General features: G+C 41.8%; 2 protein-coding genes across 3 annotated transcripts; both read right to left on the bottom strand.

The window, feature by feature from the left end:
- Positions 1-247: 247 nt before the first annotated feature.
- On the bottom strand, positions 248-3394 carry LOC106674510 (myelin-oligodendrocyte glycoprotein). Its single transcript, XM_024800180.2, has 5 exons — positions 3224-3394; positions 2090-2467; positions 1844-1933; positions 1650-1756; positions 248-1570 (listed from the first exon to the last, which is right to left on the bottom strand). Exons 1-5 carry the CDS (start codon positions 3306-3308, stop codon positions 1520-1522), a joined length of 711 nt encoding a protein of 236 aa, XP_024655948.2. The 5' UTR covers positions 3309-3394; the 3' UTR covers positions 248-1519.
- Positions 3395-5232: 1838 nt separating this feature from the next.
- On the bottom strand, positions 5233-8693 carry LOC101484692 (butyrophilin-like protein 9). 2 transcript variants are annotated; one of them, XM_076880435.1, is made up of 6 exons: positions 8459-8693; positions 6632-7009; positions 6431-6523; positions 6253-6347; positions 5978-6171; positions 5233-5395 (listed from the first exon to the last, which is right to left on the bottom strand). In XM_076880435.1, exons 1-5 carry the CDS (start codon positions 8550-8552, stop codon positions 6139-6141), a joined length of 693 nt encoding a protein of 230 aa, XP_076736550.1. In that variant the 5' UTR covers positions 8553-8693; the 3' UTR covers positions 5233-5395; positions 5978-6138. The 2 variants fall into 2 exon arrangements, with proteins under 2 accessions (XP_076736550.1, XP_076736544.1); XM_076880429.1 differs by having other exon boundaries at positions 6253-6350; positions 8459-8692.
- Between the last annotated feature and the right edge of the window lie 10866 nt (positions 8694-19559).

The following is a 19559-nucleotide window of genomic DNA, read 5'->3' as shown; positions in this document are numbered from 1 at the left end:
TAAAACATTAACAATTATAAACCTGTATCTGCCCACATCTAAAGAAGAGCTCTGAATGTCCTTCATAAATAGTAATAATAACTTGATTTATAGAGAACCTTTCAAAACTCACATGATCAGTCACATGATCAGTCACATGATCAGTCACCAACAGACACCAAATGAGTTTTCAGCAGTGCTGTTAAACAAATCAGTGAAATGAGAGTGAGTGTGATGAAGAGCTGAAGAAGAAACAGACAGCAGACAGTGATGACGAACTGTTGCTCATTTATTTGATTTCGTCATCATGTTCACAGAACACTGATGTTATTCAAGAACATGGAACAACAACAGTAAACTCAGTGGGTCATTTTAATTTCTATGAAACAAAACACTCAAGTTTTAAACAGTTCATTTGGTTCAACTGTTTGAAAACATCATCAAATGCAAACAGGAAACGACACATGACGACAATAAATAAATAACTTATATAAAACAATTAAATTAATAGGACGAGGTATTAGTCGTAAAAACAAGAAAACACACAAATTGTAACAAAATGTCAAGAAGAGGCTTGAAAATCAAAGAATCCAAGAAACTCTTTCAGTTCAGTATTTAAATGTTTTTATTCTCGTGATGAAGTTTAAGCTTGTTTCATCACACAAACACTGACTTTGACTTAAAGGCAGTGAAAGCACAAAGTCACAAATCAGACTATAAGGTTACAGTCTGAACATCGAGTCCCAACCAGCAGGAAGTTTCACAGTAAATGTAATAAATTAGTTGTAGCTTTAAAAATCTAGAGTATAAATCAGCTTTTTTTTCTGTTTATAAAGTGCAGCAGTTACTTAAAGTGTTCAGCTTCAGTTTCTCTGAGACATTAAAGATGGTAGACAAAGTCTACAAACATGTGAAGTAAGAAAAACAGTCAGAACTCAAACTGTACTAACAAAGTTTGCATTCATACAGTGACGTCAGTTTCCATCACAGCGTTCAGGTGATGTTTTATTTTCATCTTTCCACATTATCTGTGTCACAAACGTCCATATTCATGGAAATTTCCTTTAATGCTATGAAAAATCTTCCAGCCCTGCTGAGGTTTGAGAATGATTCATGTCAGTCCAGCACAGTGATGATCAGGGAGGATTTAAACCCTTTAATTTGTCCATCAGAGACACTTTGAGGTCTCACTAAAAGATTTAAGTGCACCTTAACCAGTGAGGTAAAAACTAAATAAATATTCATTAAACATGCTGACAGTGAGGCAGAGGAGTGTTTCTTCTCCAGGCTGAACTTCAGTTTTGTACTGAAGGAGGAAATCCATCAGTTTCACTGATGTTTCCAAGCAGATCCTCCAGAGTCTGACAGCAGCAACTCTGACTGAAGACGTCTGTAAGAAATATTTCCTGTTTACATCCATTCAAATCAGGCTCACATCCTTTTGTAGGTGTGACCTTATGATGATCTCAGTGCTGCTGGGCCCGAGTGTCTCCCTGTGGATGCTGGTTTGAATCCCCAATCTGACTGAAGATCTACACTTCTAGACTTGCAGTGGTTGTTTTTGTGTCTCATCGTCCTTTTGATGCTTCTGCTGAAAGAAGTTGAATAATGAGTCAGTCTAACGGCACAAGAAGGAAAAACATGTTTGTGTTTGTTTGTTTGTTTCTTACTTTTAGTTTCTGAAAAATGCGAGAGAAATATGCAGCAAAACCAGCGAGAGTCAAAACTAATAATAAGGTGACGACAATGACGACCACAGGGACCCTGGATCGACCTGCTGATGTAGAAAAGACAAGAAGGTCACCACAAATGCACAAAACCCCAAACAGGGATGATGCAGAGAAGAGTTGGACTGTGTTCTCACCATTTGTTGGAGTCGTGTCCTGAGGATCTGGAGTTGGGAAGTTTCTGGGATGTAGTGGTGCCATTGTTGAGGTTTTTGCAACATTTGGATCTAAAAGATGCAAAAAAAGAAAGAGTAGAGTTATAATCTGCTAGTAAAATTGAGACAAAAATTTTCTAACGGTACAGAAAAAACACACAAAACAAGTATCAGAGTGTTTGAATTTTAGTTTGGAACTGCAAACATCAACAAAACAAATCTCCTCACCGACTACAAGTTCAACAACAGCAGCTTTCACTCTGCTCCGCAGCTTGGGGATGAAACATCTGTATCTGCCGTTGTCTTCCTCCGACACGTTCAGGATCTTCAGTGAAATGTTCCCGTGTTTCATGTCGTCCATGAACAGCTCCGTCCTCCTGAAGTACGAGGCCATCTTCATGTCGGGGACCTCCTTCCTGTCCCTGTACAGGTGAACGTACTCCACTCGGCTCAGCCGGTCCGACGGGTCGGGCTTCAGGTCGGGTTTGGACCACTCCACCGTCAGACCCTGGACATCGAACATGGGCACCAGTTGACACGGCAGGATGACATCATCACCCGGAGAAGCAATGATTGGAAGATTTGAACCAATCACCACAACCTCACCTGGAAACAGATGGAAAATTAAACATTGTGAACTCTCACAGACCGAAGACTTGAAGATCATTAACAGCCCCGTGAGCCTCTGTGCAGTTATTGTCATAGTTTTCTGCACTTTCTAAATTTTCAAATGAAAAAACTGTACAGCTATTCTCAACATTAAAGTTATAAGTTAATAATAGGTAAAAAGTAGAGATAAAAGACCTTAAAGTGGAATAACTCAAGTCAAATCCATCAGTAGTTTCTTAGTCATCCAGCTCATGACAGTGTTTAAACTACCAGGAGCTCAGATTTTGCAGCATAGCTGAGAATATTTACACTCTGGACCAACTAACTATGAATACTTCACATTATAAATCATGACATAATCCCCTCCCATTAAGTACATAAGGTGCTATTGGAAGTTAAATGTATCTATAATACTGCATTTGTTTGGTATCGTGTCAGAGTTTGCAGCCTTGCTGAGAATAGTTTAATGCAAAGTCTTCCTTAAATATGAAAATGCACACATCGCAACTATCGCTTCCGATAACATTTGACTATGATCACACGTCATATGTGTGAAGATACGGTCGCTGAACTGAACAGAAAAAGGTCATTATCAGTGTCTGCCTATGGGTCGTCACACACTCACTGACGGCTGCCATCAGCGCCGCATATAAAAGACAAAGTTCTAACAGTGAATTCAGTTTGATCCAAATTTCAAAAAGTTACATTTTAGCTTTAAGCTGAAAGCAGAGTTTAAGTAAAACATCGGTTTACCTTGAACAGGTGCGATTAAGAAAGCCGAGCACAAGATTAAAGTCCAGAGTGGAAAAGTGTAAGAAGACGAGCTGAGCCGGGACATAACAACAAGTGCAGAGACTGACGGGGCGACTCGGACTTCCTCCGCTCCTAAACGTGACTGCTGAGTGGCTGTCAGGGAGACGCTCTTATTAAAACGTCATGCGTAATTTTTTCCATGAAGGGCGTGTCAAACGGTCGTCATGACAACAAAACAAGTCCCACAGCTCCGGTTTGCTCTGTGACTAGTGAGTGACTGACGCTGTGTTGTAATCACCAGTGAAGTAGCAGTGTCTAGAAATTAACTATGATGTCATTCTAAATGTTGTTTGAACATTCTCATATTTTATTAGGAAGTAAAATGTAAGAGAAACAGAAAAACACGAGATTATAAGATACCAAAGCAATGTAAGGAAGTAAGTAAAGTTTATTTATTAAGCACTTTTCACAGAAAGGCGGTCACAAAGCGCTGTACACAAATATTAAAACGTAATAGTGGTAAACTATTCCACAGACTTGGTGCAACAGACTGAAAGGCTCTGTCCCCTTTTTGTCTTCAGTCCTGTGCGGGGAACAACCAGCAGACTCTGAGTCTGTGAGCGAAGATGACGAGCAGCAGGAGCTGTGTATTTTTTTATTTTTTTTATTTTTTTTTACTAAACTGTAAAAGTGTTTAAAAATTCTTCACATAGCACACATCTGAGGGATGGTGCTGTTACATTGTTCACGGAAAATCAAAGCAAGATGCCAACAGGTAATAAGAAGGAAAACACACTGACGAATGTTAAAAAACTCAAATGACCTGAAAGAAGATCAGCAGCATGATACAATTCAGAGAGCAGATACACAACCAGGTAACCAGGTTAAAGCTCCCTCAGATTGTTGTAGCAATCTTTTGGTGGTGAGCACCTAAAATCAAACAAGTTAAGGATTATATGTCGCTTCAAATTCATTCAGCTGTCTACCGTCAGCCCGAGCCATGACTCAGTTATTCACATTGACGCATTTTTTAATCTCTCAGTCTACAAAAATACTTATATATTGTTTACCCAATACTGAATATAACGCTGCATTGTCAAATTTGTGTTGTCTTTTTACGTATGCATATTAGTGTGGATTTTGGCGTATCATAAGAGGGACATGGGGGAGGCATGGGTCAGGAAGGACACTTGGCATTATTTCAGCACGTTGTTGAAAGTTGTCAGAGCGTTTGTCCCACAGGTTGGACGTCAGTTAGAAGAGGAAACGAAGGGAGATCCAAGGAGTTTATGGTGGAAGCTGAGGAAAGAAGAATATTTCATAGAGTTCAGATAAGAGCTGAGAAAGGCTCTGGGTGGTAGGGAAGAGTTATCAGATGACTGGGAAAAATAGAGCCGTAGTGCTGAGCGAAACTCTGGACAGAGGAAAGAAGACACTGAAAGTTTGCTGTGGTATGAGGAAGTACGGGAAAATATTCAAAGAAAGAGGTTAGATAAGAAAAAGTGGGAAAGCCAGGCAGATGGAAAAAGCAGAGTGTAGCACTGATAGGCAAAGAGAGAGGGGGTAAAGGAAAAGGCTGATAGAGGGCTGTATAAGAAAATGATAGATTATATTACAGATATTTGGCATCCAGACTGGAGCAGACAGGGATCGAACCACCAACCTTTCAAGTAGTAGGTTCAAAAATAAATGTAATAAATTAGCCATTCCTTTTAACCTTAAACCCAGTCACTACAGAATATCTTTTAAATACAAGTGTGGTTAAATGAAGGAACCACTGTATCAGTGCACATACATTTGACAAAGTGCTGGAGTTAATTAACACAGTGCAGGAGGTCTTTCTGTACTTCAAGTACTCAACTCACAGTTCAGTTTCACTGAGACATTAAAGATGGTAGAACAAACAAAAGAAAACATGTGAAGTAAGAAAAACAATCAGATCTGATCAAATGAACTACCAAAGACTCCGTTTCCACAATACAGTCAATAAAACAAAAGACGTCTCTACATGAACTCCATAAATCCAGTTTTTGTCACTTGAAAGCTGCTGATGCTTTTGAAATCTTCAGGATATTCACATGCTGTGATCTGCAGTGGACGCTGGGATCATCTTGGACAACCTTCCAAACCAGCGGGTGATGCACATCAGCCAGCACTTGATCACAACTAAAGCTGGAAAATAAGTAATTAAATAAATAAATAAATCAAATGCTATTAGCTACTGGAGCTACATAATGAGACCACATGTTAAAGATATCTTGAAACCAGCTGATCGTTCTGCATTTAACAATTTCCAGTAACTCTAAAAATAATTCCAATAAAACTAAGTATAATGGTTTAACTGTAACCTGACATTTCAAACTGGTGAGGGAGGGGTTTTTCCACTGACCAGAGCTCTTTATGATCACCAGGAAGCACATTTGGAATTTATTTTAACCTTGAATAAACCCTTCAGTGTTTTCCACAGTGAGATAGTTTAACCAACGTGAGTCGATGTGGGAAACAATCACACTTTGGAAACAAAATTACCTCATAGGTCACATTTAAATCCAAGAACCATTGCTTCATTGCATCCCAACCCACTTACATGCAAAACTTCTCTGTTATTCATTTGATCTTAATATAAAATTAGTTTAGTGTTAAGGTTTCCTAAGAGTACAAGGCTTTATTTTAGATTTGTTTTTAGGCTCTATAAGTGTACTTCACACAGCTGTTCAGGTGAGGCGTCAAGATTCAAACCCCAGTCAGACTCACATCCTTTTGTAGGAGTGACCTTATGATGATCTCAGTGCTGCTGGACCTGAGTGTCTCTCTGTGGCTGCTGGTTTGAATTCCCAACCTGACTGAAGATCCAGGGAAGATAAAGCTCTAACGCTCTGAGCTCCATTAACACCAGCGTTCCTAACAATGCCAGGTTATCTTTGCGTCTCATCATCCTCTGGTTGCTTCTGTTGAAAGAAGGTGAAAAATTAGCCAATCTGATGACAAAGAATCAACAACAAGTTTGTGTCTGTTTGTTTCTTTCTTACATTTACACGGTCAGAGAAACATGGAGTGAAAGCAGCGACAGCCACAACTGATATAAAGGCAAAGATAACGATGACCATAGAGACCCTGGACCGACCTGCTGATGTATGAAAACGTTTTACTAAAAATATCTCTCAAATGGAAATGATGCAGACGAAAGTTGGACTGTTGGACTCTCACTATTTCTTGGAGTCGTGTCCTGAGGATTTGGAGTTTGGAGGATTTTGGGATGCAGTGGTCTGTCTGTCGTCAGGTTTTTAGTATTGTTTGGATCTAAAAAACAAAACAAAAAACACCTCAAAAACCAGCAGAGTCGAAATCTGTTTGTGAAACTTGCCTGAAAAGTTGGAAATGAGTTAAAAACAAAACAAATCTTCTCACCGACTACAAGTTCAACAACAGCAGCTTTCACTCTGCTCTGCAGCTTGGGGATGAAACATCTGTATCTGCCATTGTCTTCCTCCGACACGTTCAGGATCTTCAGTGAAATGTTCCCGTGTTTCATGTCGTCCATGAACAGCTCCGTCCTCCTGAAGTACGAGGCCATCTTCATGTCGGGGACCTCCTGCCTGTCCCTGTACAGGTGAACGTACTCCACTCGGCTCAGCCGGTCCGACGGGTCGGGCTTCAGGTCGGGTTTGGACCACTCCACCGTCAGACCCTGGACATCGAACGTGGGCTCCAGGTGACACGGCAGGATGACATCATCACCTGGAGCGGCGATGATTGGAAGATTTGAACCAATCACCAGAACCTCACCTGGAAATACGAAAAATCAATTCTCCCGAACTCCCACAGACCCCTGTGGAGTTACACACTGACGACCTGAACAGTTTGAGTTTTTGTGCTTGGGATACAAAAACTGTTTTTTCATTTAAAAAAAGCCTTATTTTCCCAAAAACTTAGTGAAGAGATTCAGTTCAATTCCGTTTTATATATTGTGCTAAAATTACAAAAATTGTCTGTTCAAAGTGCTCTATACTGTAAGATAAAGATCCTACAGTATTTCTGGAAAAACACTAACAATCCGATTCTTCTAATGGGCAATCAGTTGGCAGTGGAATGAAAAAACTCCTTTTAACGAGATGAAACCTCCTCCAGAACCAGCCTCAGGGAGGTGCAGCCATCTGCTGTGAGTGGTTAGTATTTGTTTCACTTTTTAACCTGTTATATCGCAGGTCTGTGCAGTAAGAGCGGATACAGGGCTCTGACTGATCTCTCTGTGGTGCTAATCATTTGTTGAAATGGAAAATAGCAGCTGTTGCCTGTGGATGAGACACATGCAGTGTCAGCAGATTTAATAAAGCAGTCAGCTTGTTGTCCTTCTAGCTCACTATTAATTTTTAATGTCAAGAGGAAACACAGAGAACAGCTGCTTCTGGGAGAAACTTCAACATACTGATATCATCAGAGCATAAATGATGACTTCAAGTCACTGAAACATCAGGAGGTGCTGAATAATTAACCTCACAACCAGGAAGAGATGAAGAACGGTCACAAACCTCTCTGACCAGCTACAGGCTGATCTTTTACAAATCAGATCAGACAGATTATTATCAGATTATCTGAACCTTTGAGCTCCACTTCAGTGTCTGGGGATTTTCTTGGGGTTTTTCAGATTTAATCTTGGAGTCATTTATAATAAATAAATATACATTTTCTAAATCTAAACCTATTTTTTTTGCTCTTAAAAAGAAAATAAAAGAGTTCTGAGTCAAATATATCTTGCAGAAAAGCTAAAAAGCTATTAAGACTTTGTAATTCTGCTCCTATGTGAATATTTTCCTAATAATAAACCAGCTTTCATCGTTCCGACGTGTCCTTTTGTCCTGTTCTTCTGTGTTTAAGCATCTATCGGTTGCTAGACAACCATAATAGATCTCAACACAAAGACGGGACGCTCATATTTTCAGATACGATTTGATTTTTAATGTTCGATTATTTAACGTTTCTTCACATTAAGTCTACATAAACGCGCAAACGTGAGAGGAAAGACGCTCATTACGAGTGCAGAACTTAGCGGTGAATCATCAAGCCTGCTCTCAGTGTAACTCACTGATAGCTGTCATCACTTTCATTAACACACAGTAAAGCAGCAAATTAGTGATACCGAATTTGGCGCATTAAAGTTCCCACAAATGTAACAGTTACGGCGCCGATCCAAACACACACGGATGCTGAGGTGGTTTAATAAATGGATCCGTTTACCTTGAGCGGGACTCCTGACAATGAAGCACAGCATAAAAGCCCAGAGAGTAACAATGAAAGAGGGTTTCTTTGAGTCTGAGCAGCAGGTACACATAATAGATGATAACAAATATAGAGCCGCTGTCTGAGTGAAATGACGATTCTTCTTCTTCTTTTATTTCTTTTCGTTTGTCTTTTTCTGTAAAACTAGAGTCGGCTTTTCTTCTGCCTCCTACTCGCTCAATGACTACTTGTCACAGTCAAGCAGTTTGACATTATGGTGGTGGGGGTGGGGAGATTCATGCGCATTGCGATTTGATTGGTTAAACTCTTTACTAAAATAACTAAAGCTTTACTACTTCACTTCACAGGTCTTTGTCTCCGTGTTTCGAGTTTTATAGCATAATTCAATAGAGATTCACAGAAATTCATTTCTTGACTACATTTTTCAGGTACAGTTGCCGTACAAACTCCGGTTCCGCGTCATTTCGGTAATTTGGCTCTTTCTCTACTTGGTGTATGGAAAGCAAATGTCTCCATCAGGCAGAAAGTACCGCCAGGTGCCCTGATGTAAATTACACCGGTGACTTGTAATACTGAGTTTTCATGTTGCACAAGCTGAAAACATGCTCCATCCTTACTGATGCAATCTTACTTATTGCAGAGTAAATGGATACTGAGGATGCACTGGGATGATGGTGGTGGACTTGAAGCAAGCTGGGGCGATCACCTGGCTCAGCAATGAGCCAGGTGATTAGCACAGTTTCTCAGAACACGACCTGGGGTGTTGGTCCAGCAGCTTTCCGTGGGTTGACCTTGATGAAAGTTCTTCTCATGCAGGCAGAGAAATGGTCTGGTTGGTGGTGGGGGGGAATGTCTTTCTTCGCATGTGTGTTGTTCAGTCAATCAAACCATGTGTAGAACTTGGTCCAGGCTTGTAGCGAGGGAGAGCTGAGCTGAAGGAGAAAGATGACATTGAAGACCAAGATTAAGATCTGAATATTTGTTTAGCAAGCAAAGAGTTAATAACCGAAGACACATGTCCTCTTTTGTTTTGCATCAGGAAGGTCATCTGATGTGAACCATTAACAAATCAAAACATGTGGCAGCAACAGCTGTTATAGGGAAGCAGCTGAAGTTAGCGGTCATGGCTGAACTGCCATGAGTAATATTTTTATTTCATCGTAGTCTGAGGTTGGGAAGAGTCCCACAGCTCTGGAAAACCTCCTGTGTTGTACCAGTGCCAAAGACTTCACGCCCCAAGGACCTCAACAGCTACAGGCCGGTGGCTCTGACATCCCACCTGATGAAGACCCTGGAGCGGTTGGTCCTGGCTCAGCTTCGGCGCCTAATAAGCTCATCACTGGACCCACTTCAGTTTGCCTACCAGCCTGGCATTGGAGCGGATGATGCCGTCATTCACCTCTTACATCGTTCCCTCGCTCACCTGGAGACCGCTGGAAGCACTGTGAGAATCATGTTCTTTGATTTCTCCAGTGCCTTCAACACCATTCTTCCCTCGGTTCTGAAGGACAAGCTGGAGAACTCTGGAGTGGACCATCACCTCACTACCTGGATCCTGGACTACCTCACCGACCGACCACAGTATGTGAGGACTCAGGGCTGTGTGTCGGACAGGGTCGTCTGCAGTACGGGGGCCCCACAGGGAACGGTTCTGGCTCCGTTCCTCTTCACCATCTACACTGCAGACTTCTCCCACAATTCCACCCAGTGCTTCCTGCAGAAGTTCTCTGATGACTCTACAATAGTCGGCCTCATCACTGATGGGGACGACAAGGAGTACAGAGGTCTGACCCAAGACTTTGTGGACTGGTGCCAGCTGAACTACCTCCAGATCAACGCCAGTAAAACCAAGGAACTGGTGGTAGACTTCCGCAGGCACAAACATCCTCCACTGCAACCACTGAACATCCAAGGTATGGACATTGAGGCTGTGGACAGCTACAGGTACCTTGGTGTTCATCTGAACAATAGACTGGACTGGACTCATAACTCAGACGCCCTCTACAGGAAAGGGCAGAGCAGGCTGTACCTGCTGCGGAGACTCAGGTCGTTTGGAGTGGAGGGCCCACTCCTGAAGACCTTCTATGACTCTGTTGTGGCTTCTGCTATCTTTTATGGTGTGGTCTGCTGGGGCGGCAGCATCTCTGCTGGGGACAGGAAGAGACTGAACAGGGTGATCCGAAGGGCCAGCTCTGTTCTAGGATGCCCTCTGGACCCAGTGGAGGTGGTGAGTGACAGGAGAACGGCGGCTAAGCTGTCATCCCTGATGGACAACATCTCCCACCCCATGCAGCAGACTGTGACAGCACTGAGCAGCTCCTTCAGTGGGAGACTGCGGCACCCACGGTGTGGGATGGAGAGATTTCGCAGGTCTTTCCTCCCCACTGCTGTCAGACTCCATAATAAAGACTTTAACTGATCAAACACACACATCCACACATGTGCAATAACACTAAGTGCAATAATCCTTTCTGTCATCGTTGTATTTTTACTCAGTTGTATATAGCATTTGTATTTGTATTCTATTTTTATCTTATTGTATATTTATTTTATTTTATTCTACTGTATATAGTATTTTATTTTATTCTATTCTGTACAGCTGTGTACTGTATTTATTCTTATTGTATTCTAATTTTTGCCTCATAACTTTTGCACTGTCCACTTCCTGCTGTGACAAAACAAATTTCCCACGTGTGGGACTAATAAAGGTTATCTTATCTTATCTTATCTTAGTCAAATCCTGTAAGTCTTAGTCATACATTGCATAGTTTTTCAACAAATTTCAACACTCGAGTGTTGGCTGGTGTTTTGCATTTAAGTCAAATACATGAAAGGACTTTGGAGGACGACTGAGAAGCCAACATACGATTAGCATGAACATTTTGAAGTGTAAGGATAAGGCCTTTATTCAGCTTTCAGCTGTGCGGCAATGCAGCTGGTTTTTTTTGGTTATTTTTTGTAGCTTTTTTGTGAAGTAACACATCTCAATGCACCACCGCCTCCAGAGAGCTGGCATCCACCTCAGGGTTGAGTGTTACATGAAATCAAGAGCAGCAAGCACGGGAGCTCTGCAGAGGAGAACTTTGGCAGTGGTGTTTGAGTATTTGATAGCAGCCACAGCTAACAGCTGAAGCTGGATAAAAACTGGACAACTTTAGCTTTCACTGCTACACAAAAGGATCATGTTTTAACAAGAGAATTCTGAGTAAAACCAAAGTTACTTTCCCTAGTAACTAGTTACTTTGAAAGTAACGAGTAACTTGAAGTAACTGAGTTACTTTTGAGAGAAGTAACTAGTAATGTAACTAAGTTACTATTTTAAAGTAACTTACCCAACACTGGTCTTCACTAAACCTCTCGCCCTCTACTTCACGTGTAAATAGATACCTTCCCTTTAGAGCTCATGTTGTTATGCTGCTCATTTACTGCATCCATATGACAGAACAAGTCAACACCATGACACATTTCTAATGCAGAAGTTCATACATGCACACAGTGACAGCTGTTCTCTCAGGCACATCGATACTATAGAAATAAGAGGAAATCGCCAATGGATTCAATGGACATGACAACGGCATTTGTTCTCCCTGACCGAGAAACACAAGTGATTCCAAATGCTGGGCCAACAGCCCCCTGTTGGACCATAGAGGTACTGCAGGTTTGATAGCTGATTGTTAGTTCTGGACAGCGAACAAGAGAGGTGAAGAAGAGAGTGGATGTAGAGTGGGGTGGGTAGAGACCAGTTTTAGGGACGATTTGTGACAGAATGACAGCAGCAAGAGTGAAAGAGAAGTTTTACAAGATCATATTGAGAGCTGTTATCATTCATGGTGTAGAGACGGTTGCCAAAACTTTATTACGAGTAAGCAGAACAAAGAAAATTTGAAATGAGTACATCAGAGACAAAGTTACAGATAAAAGGGTTGAGATGGTGTGGACAAGTGTAGAGAAGGGATTTTTTTTTGAATGAATGCTTTATTGGCCATAAGCAGGTTGCCCCGCAGAGGAATAGAACCCCCCCGACTTACACACACAACAAAGATATCACACGGGAATACAAGTCGGAGATCGGCAGCGTTACAGAGAAAACACTGAAAAAGTACACAACAATGGGAAAGTACAAGAGGAAAATAAGAGACCTCTACTGATGCTGGGCACCTATGGGAGGACAGCATGAGAACAGGAAACAAAAAAACTCCTCTGCACAGAGAGCACATAAATGTCCACATTACAACATTGGAGCACGTGACAAGCCACAGGGTTGGGTAGGGGGTGAGGAGGGATGGTGGACATACTGGATAAAGGATGTTGAAGATGGAGCTTCAAAACAAGAGGACAAGAAGAAAAGCGCATAGAAGACTCACGGGTATAGTGAAGGAGTGAAGGATGCCGAGACAGGATGAGATGGAGTGAGACGATCTGCTGTGGCAAGAAACAAGTTGAAAAGAGAAGTGTGACAGAGTGTCATCATGGCTGTTAGTGGATGAGATCCAAAGGAATAAATAGAAAACAAAGGAGGAAATAGTTCAACTTCAGCTCTTGTTATGATCAAAGATGCTCCGTTTTCAAACTGGCCCACTGTGGTCTTACGTTTGGAAATATCTGACTTAAATGTACGTTGGACTTGTTTCTCTAACATGATCACACATCTAACCAGCATAAAAACTGCTACAGCAGATAAACTGCGACTACACAGAAACTTAGACTTTCTGGCAGAGAACAAAGAAACATTTTCTTCTTCACATAAATCACAATGAGCATGAAAAAGATAGAAGTATAAGAAACCTTCAAAAAAAGCAGCTTGGTTCCTTCACGTTCGTGTGGAATTACAGACCAGGGGAATTTTTAGTCTTGAAATCATGTATGACTCATGCGTCTGGCTGTGATGATGTCTCCAGCTCAAAAGCCTTTAATGGTAAAATGAGACATGAGCTTCATTGTCTGATTTTGGTGCTTGTGAATAGATAAGAGGCACAGCTGCAACCACAACAGAAAAGCTCAATCCTAAGGCCTCCACCACACAACCATAGGGACTGGGTGGAGACTGCTTGTAAACCACCAGTCTATATGGAAAAGTGAGCATTCCCAGACTAGTTAGGCATGGTTGATGGAGTCTGCTTGCTGTTTGTAGGTAAAATTAGCTGTAAAGTTGATTCCACACTGAACGCCTCCTTTGTGATTGATTTGGAAATCCTAACCTTGGAAATAAAAGTCTCACATTGTAAAAATGTGTTGATATAATTTTTGCTTCAATAAGGAGAGATCATTAGAAGTAATTAAACGTAATGAAAGACGACTGGACTCGAGTAATGATGTCGGTATTGAGTCTTAGAGCGTGGGAGAGTGGGAATGATGGAAAGAATATACTAACAGAGAAACGCCTGGGGAAGCAGACCGATGACAGAACATGATCTCCTTCTAATCTTCTGTACTGAACACATGCATAAACGTTATTTAGGAGGTGAATGCTTTTCAAGTTTCATTAAAAAACAAATCAGCATCTTCCATACAAAATCCAGCAACCATAGCATCTGTTAGCTACTTTAACAATTGCAGGAAGGTTTTTAGTGCAGACCAGTTTCACAGAGTGATATCCAGCAATCGGATGTAATGGATTTTCCAAGTAATGACTCATGACTAACCAGAACAAAATCTGGAAATACTCAGATATTTGGCCTTCCTGGCAGAACAAAGAAACATCATTAAAAATGGTGACATGCCATTAGTGAGATGAAATTATTGGCACGTCTTTTAGCTTTACCAGCAACAATGTTTTGAGGGTAAATTCACTTGAAGAGAAAAGCGGAAAATGCAAACATTTGTCTTCTCATTTCTCAGCACAAATGCTCTGAAGAATAACATCCGGCACCTTCTTTTGTTTCTGATTGGATATGATGGACAAAAGCAGTGTTTGTTATTTTCAGAGGTGGGACCAAGTCATTGTTTTGCAAGTCTCAAGTAAGTCTCAAGTCTTTATCCTCAAGTCTCAAGTCAAGTCTCAAGTAATGTCAGGCAAGTCAGAGTCGAGTCTCAAGTCACTGGTGTAAAAGTCCGAGTCAAGTCACAAGTCTGAAACTTTGAATTTCAAGTCCTTTCGAGTCTTTAAAAAAAACAAACGAAAAAATAATGTTGCAGTTATGCTAAATGTAAATATTAGACCATGTAATTTTAAAATCTGTGTTTTTCTCAACACATACAAAATAGTGAACTTAGAAAATATACACAAATTGTGAAATTGCACCTCTTTAAAATGCAGCTCAATTAAACTTAGCTCCAAGAATAATTTTCACCGACAGTTCTGAGATACGCTGCATGTTATTCTTGGATGCGGTTGTAGGACCAGCTTTAAAATCGCATGACAAAAATATCATACACATTAAAAAAAACTGTATCACCAACGTAGCCTGGAAAACATTTGCTAGTTAGATGAAGTCAGCTATCTCATCCTAGCATATTTATATGCATATTTATAATTATACGGTTCTTGGAGTGAGTGCATACACTCATGAAGTTTAGTAACTTCCGGTCACTGCAACAAGCCCAGGTACAGTTTACCGACGGATGGGTGCAGGACCTTGAAATGCACCGTGTAGAACGAAAGACCATCGTACGTATCATAAGTTTACCAGTCTCACAAATCGTCTTCATAAATACACATTCGTTAACCGTTTATTAATAGGACCTTTGAGCTCAACGGTAATTAATTAGTAGTAGAAATAATTTCTGGTACCCATCACAGAAATGTAGCAGTGACAATAATATTGTATGCTGTAATCGTACTGGGCAATTAGTGATACAAAAAAACAACTGTTTTATCCTGTGAATAAAAGTATATGTTTTTGTCAGTGTACCATAATAACAGAAGCGAAACGCAATATTGTGTCAGGATAATTGACTATTTATGCACAATAAATAAAGGAGCATAGCGCGACAATTTCTGTTCAGCGCCAGACTTGCTTGTAACCTATATCACCAATTATGTTAAGAAAAATGACGCATTAACTACAACAGCAGACTGACCTTTGTGTAAATGCTTGGAGCAGACTAACCTGTGAGCTGGAGGGTTCTGGGACGTTATATTTGATCTTTGAATGGCTGCAATCCAGGCCACCCATCGCGTCTTTGTTACTTCGGAAACATGGCTCGAACAATTTCTCTTCCACGACGTAATCCGATAACAACCGATCTCTTTACCCGTCGGCTTTCCGTGGCTGTCATGCGACCGGCTATTGCAGTTAATAATACAACAGCTTCTTGACATTTTTGTGTTTCTTTTTATCGCTGTGTGACTGATTTTAATTGAAAGCCTGCGTGCGCTAGTACCGCTTGCCACGAGTTCCCAGAATCCTTTGCGGTTCTACCCGTGAATGACGTCACATTTTCAATCTCCATATAATATGCGTGTTAAATTTTATATTTGGGGTAAAATATCAAGTCTTTTCAAGTAAACCGGTTCAAGTCCAATTCAAGTCCCAAGTCATTGGTGTAAAAGTCCAAGTCAAGTCACAAGTCTTAGAACATTTTTTCAAGTCAAGTCTAAAGTCATAAAATTAATGACTCGAGTCTGACTCGAGTCCAAGTCATGTGACTCGAGTCCACACCTCTGGTTATTTTCATTCTAATGTGGATGTGGATCAGTGGCCGTCCATCTGTGCCAATAGATCCACCTTTGTGCTCATTAACCATTCGAAATGTGATCACGGTGCACCATGTTACAAAGTCAGCAGCACACTAAAGTTAGGCTAGGTTAGAGTGCAGTTGTTTTTCCATAAGCTCTGCTTTTCACAGATCACACAATTGTTCTTGGCTCATGAACCATAACATCACGAATGATCACATGCTCCATCACCTTCTGATGGGGAGACAGAGGATGGAAAAGTAACATCAGAGATTTGGGGAAACAAATCGTTCAGGCGACCCGACCAGCAGCAGCAGTTTCAGCAAGACTCAACAAGCCTAAGAATCTTTACACAGAAGCAACTCAGGCATAGTGATGAGTGAAAGCTGTGTTTTATGTGGTTGATAAATGTGCTGAATAGTATTTAGTATTTTAGTATTTATTTATTTATTGTCATTGTCAAGAACAATGAAATTGCGTTTGGGGCTTCCATACAACCCCAAAAAAAGAAGAAAATAATAAATACCCCTTAAAACCCAAGTGTACATATTTAACCCAGTGTGACTCCAATGCAATAAGACAATCCTTAGCAATAATGTTCGTAGAAATTCAGACAAAGACCTGAGAAACATGACAAAATACAACAATGCAACCCATTCAATATTATTGTACTGTGAGATATGATATCAGATATGATAGTTATCTATTTAAGAAAGAGGGGGGGGGGCAGGAGGGGGAAGAGAATAAAGATATGATGCACCAATGCAGACCAGTTCATTGCTATTAAGAAGTTGGATATGGTTATTGTCCGTGAGAGGGGGGCAGAGAGTTCAGGAGCCTCACAGCCTGTGGATACAGGCTGTTGGCCAGTCTGGATGTTCTGGCCTGTATAGACCTGTACCTTCTCCCTGAGGGCAGCAGATGGAAAAGGTGGCGCGCAGGGTGATGTTGGTCCCGCAGGATACTGTGCACCCTCCTCAGACAGCGAGTGGGGAAGATATTACTGATCTCTGGCAGACTTGTTCCAATAATTCTGCCAGCTTCTTTCACCACCCGCTGGAGTGCTTGCTGATCGGCCTTGGTGCAGCTGGGGAACCACACTAGAAATCCATACATCAGAACGCTGCTGATGGCACAGTTGTAGAAGTTCAACATCAGAGATCTGGGAATGTGTGCGCTCCGCAGTCTCCTCAGGTAGTAGAGGCGCTGTTGGGCCTTCCGTACAACTGAGGTGATATGGTTGCCCCAGGACAGGTCCTCGGTCACAGTTACCCCCAAGAATTTAAAACTGCTCACCCTCTCCACCGCCTCACTGCCAATGAAGAGAGGCAGATGGTTGTTATGACCCCTCTTCCGGAAATCTACAATGATCTCCTTGGTCTTTTTGGTGTTTAAGACCAAGTTATTGTCGTGGCACCATGACTCTAGTTGTTGCACCTCTGTCCTATAGTTTGTCTCATCATTGTTGGATATAAGTCCGAGCACTGTAGTGTCATCTGCAAACTTAACAATGAGATTGGACGCGCAGGAGGAAATACAGTCATGGGTGAAGAGAGTGTATAGCAGAGGGCTCAGAACACACCCCTGAGGGGCACCGGTGTTGACCACAAGGGTGGAAGAGGTGTTCTTACCCACTCTGACACTCTGTCTACGGTTAGTGAGGAAGTCCACAATCCAGTTGCACAGAGAGGAGTTAAGTCCCAGTTGGTGGAGTTTGGGACGGAGTTTGTATGGCCGGATGGTATTAAAAGCCGAGCTGTAGTCTACAAAGAGGAGCCGTGCATAGGTGTTCCTGTGTTCCAAGTGCTTCAGTAATGTGTGCAGCACTGTGGCGATCGCATCCTCGGTTGACCGGTTCTCCCTGTATGCAAACTGGTGCGAGTCCAGGGATGGTGGAAAAGCAGCTCTGATGTGTTTAATGACCAGTCTCTCCAGGCATTTGGCGGGAATGGGGGTGAGTGCCACAGGTCTGTGTGTGTGTGAATGAGGCATGTAGTAGACGGTCTTTTGAGGGCTCAATTAGGTACAAACACAGAGAAGATTCATGGATGTAATGAAGGAGGACATGTAGATGGTTGGTGTGACAGAGGAAGATGCTAAGGACCCAGTGAGATTACTAATCTTACTTTGTTATGCTTTGCTAGGAAAGGGTAATTTTTTGCTAGGAAGTCAGCTGTTAAACAGACGATTATTCACATCTCTGCGCCAAATTTAAACATCCTCTGTCTGTGATTCATTGTGTTTCCCCTTGGTTAACAAAGGCTGCAGATTCCAAGATGTATTCTTCAGCACATTTTTTTACCATATAAAGTAATCCAATGGACCTTTTGGTAGGCCAGCTCTGGGCTCTGTGCCTCATCACCCCTGACACTGAATTATTGTTTCTACACAAAAAGCACGCATTAAATCTGAAAAGGACTTTCACTCTCAGATATTCTGTGAGAATAGAGGAGACACCAGGTCCAGAGCTGGCTCGATCCATGCAGGACATTTGCATTAACAAGCACCAACAAGCCGAGACACACAGCTGGCTAATAAAACTGCAAAGGGCCTGAAATCAATGTATTTTACCGGAGTATGAAACATCAGACATGTCTATGAAGGTGAGCTGCCAGGTGAGGTGAGCTGTTCTACTGAAAGTGCTTTCAGCAGAATAACAGCACCTTTGGTGAACTGCAGCCATGCTGGCAACTGTGACATCCTGATAGTTTTGATGTGCAAGCAGCTCTGAAGCAGTGCTGAGTTAGCAAATAATGGCACAGCTCCTGTGATGAAGTGATAAAAATGTGCAGCTGCACTCTTGAAAGAGACAACATCAGTCTGAACCTGACACAGTGCATCGATCACTGATTACAGCCCGCAGTCTACGATCAGGAGACAAAGACGCATTTTCACATATTTGCATCGTCGTTTGAGGGTTTTTGTGTTGCATTTGAGTTTCAGGCTTTTCCGATTCCCTGTCGCAAATTTGTGTAACATTGAACTTTAGTTTCAGGTTTATTATTTTAATTCTTGTTCCTGATTAGTTTTAAATGGAGTTTGGGTGCAGAGGAGTGATAGTGGATAGAGAAGATTCATGGATGCTGTGAAGAAGGACACACAGTGTGACAGAGGACGATGGCAGGGATAACCAAAAAGAAGAAAGAGAAGAAGAGCCAGCATCTTCACTTCCTGACTCTGAGTCAGCCTCCTTTTAGCCCATCTCCCCAGTTCATGACATAGGCCGTCATCTCTCCTTGCCCATTGCCGGCATGCCACAACCTCTCCACCATCTTAGCCTGGCTCTGAACGTGTGGAGGCCTGCTGTTCCCGAGCCCATTGGTGCCGACTCAGCATCTGTTGCTGTGCAGCCTTAGCACGAGATAAGCACAGGGCCTGCTTCTCTGCTCCGCCCCAACATCCCGCTGCTCTGAGAAGCATCAGCAGTCAGGGCCTCTGAACTTTTACATGTTTAAACTTTTGAATTCCGGTTTGTTTTTT

The sequence above is a fragment of the Maylandia zebra genome, linkage group LG3, assembly GCF_041146795.1.
Source record: "Maylandia zebra isolate NMK-2024a linkage group LG3, Mzebra_GT3a, whole genome shotgun sequence".
NCBI classification, from domain to species: Eukaryota; Metazoa; Chordata; class Actinopteri; order Cichliformes; family Cichlidae; genus Maylandia; species Maylandia zebra.
This window is presented reverse-complemented; position numbering and strand designations above follow the sequence as displayed.

Coding starts and splice junctions, on each gene's coding strand:
- LOC106674510 (XM_024800180.2), bottom strand. CDS start 3,308: ATGTCCCGGCTCAGCTCGTCTTCTTACACTTTTCCACTCTGGACTTTA. Junction 2,468..3,223: donor CTTAATCGCACCTGTTCAAG/GTAAACCGATGT, acceptor ATCTGTTTCCAG/GTGAGGTTGTGGTGATTGGT. Junction 1,571..1,649: donor GCATTTTTCAGAAACTAAAA/GTAAGAAACAAA, acceptor AACTTCTTTCAG/CAGAAGCATCAAAAGGACGA.
- LOC101484692 (XM_076880429.1), bottom strand. CDS start 8,552: ATGTGTACCTGCTGCTCAGACTCAAAGAAACCCTCTTTCATTGTTACT. Junction 7,010..8,458: donor TGTCAGGAGTCCCGCTCAAG/GTAAACGGATCC, acceptor TCGTATTTCCAG/GTGAGGTTCTGGTGATTGGT. Junction 6,524..6,631: donor TGTTGTTGAACTTGTAGTCG/GTGAGAAGATTT, acceptor TTTGTTTTTTAG/ATCCAAACAATACTAAAAAC.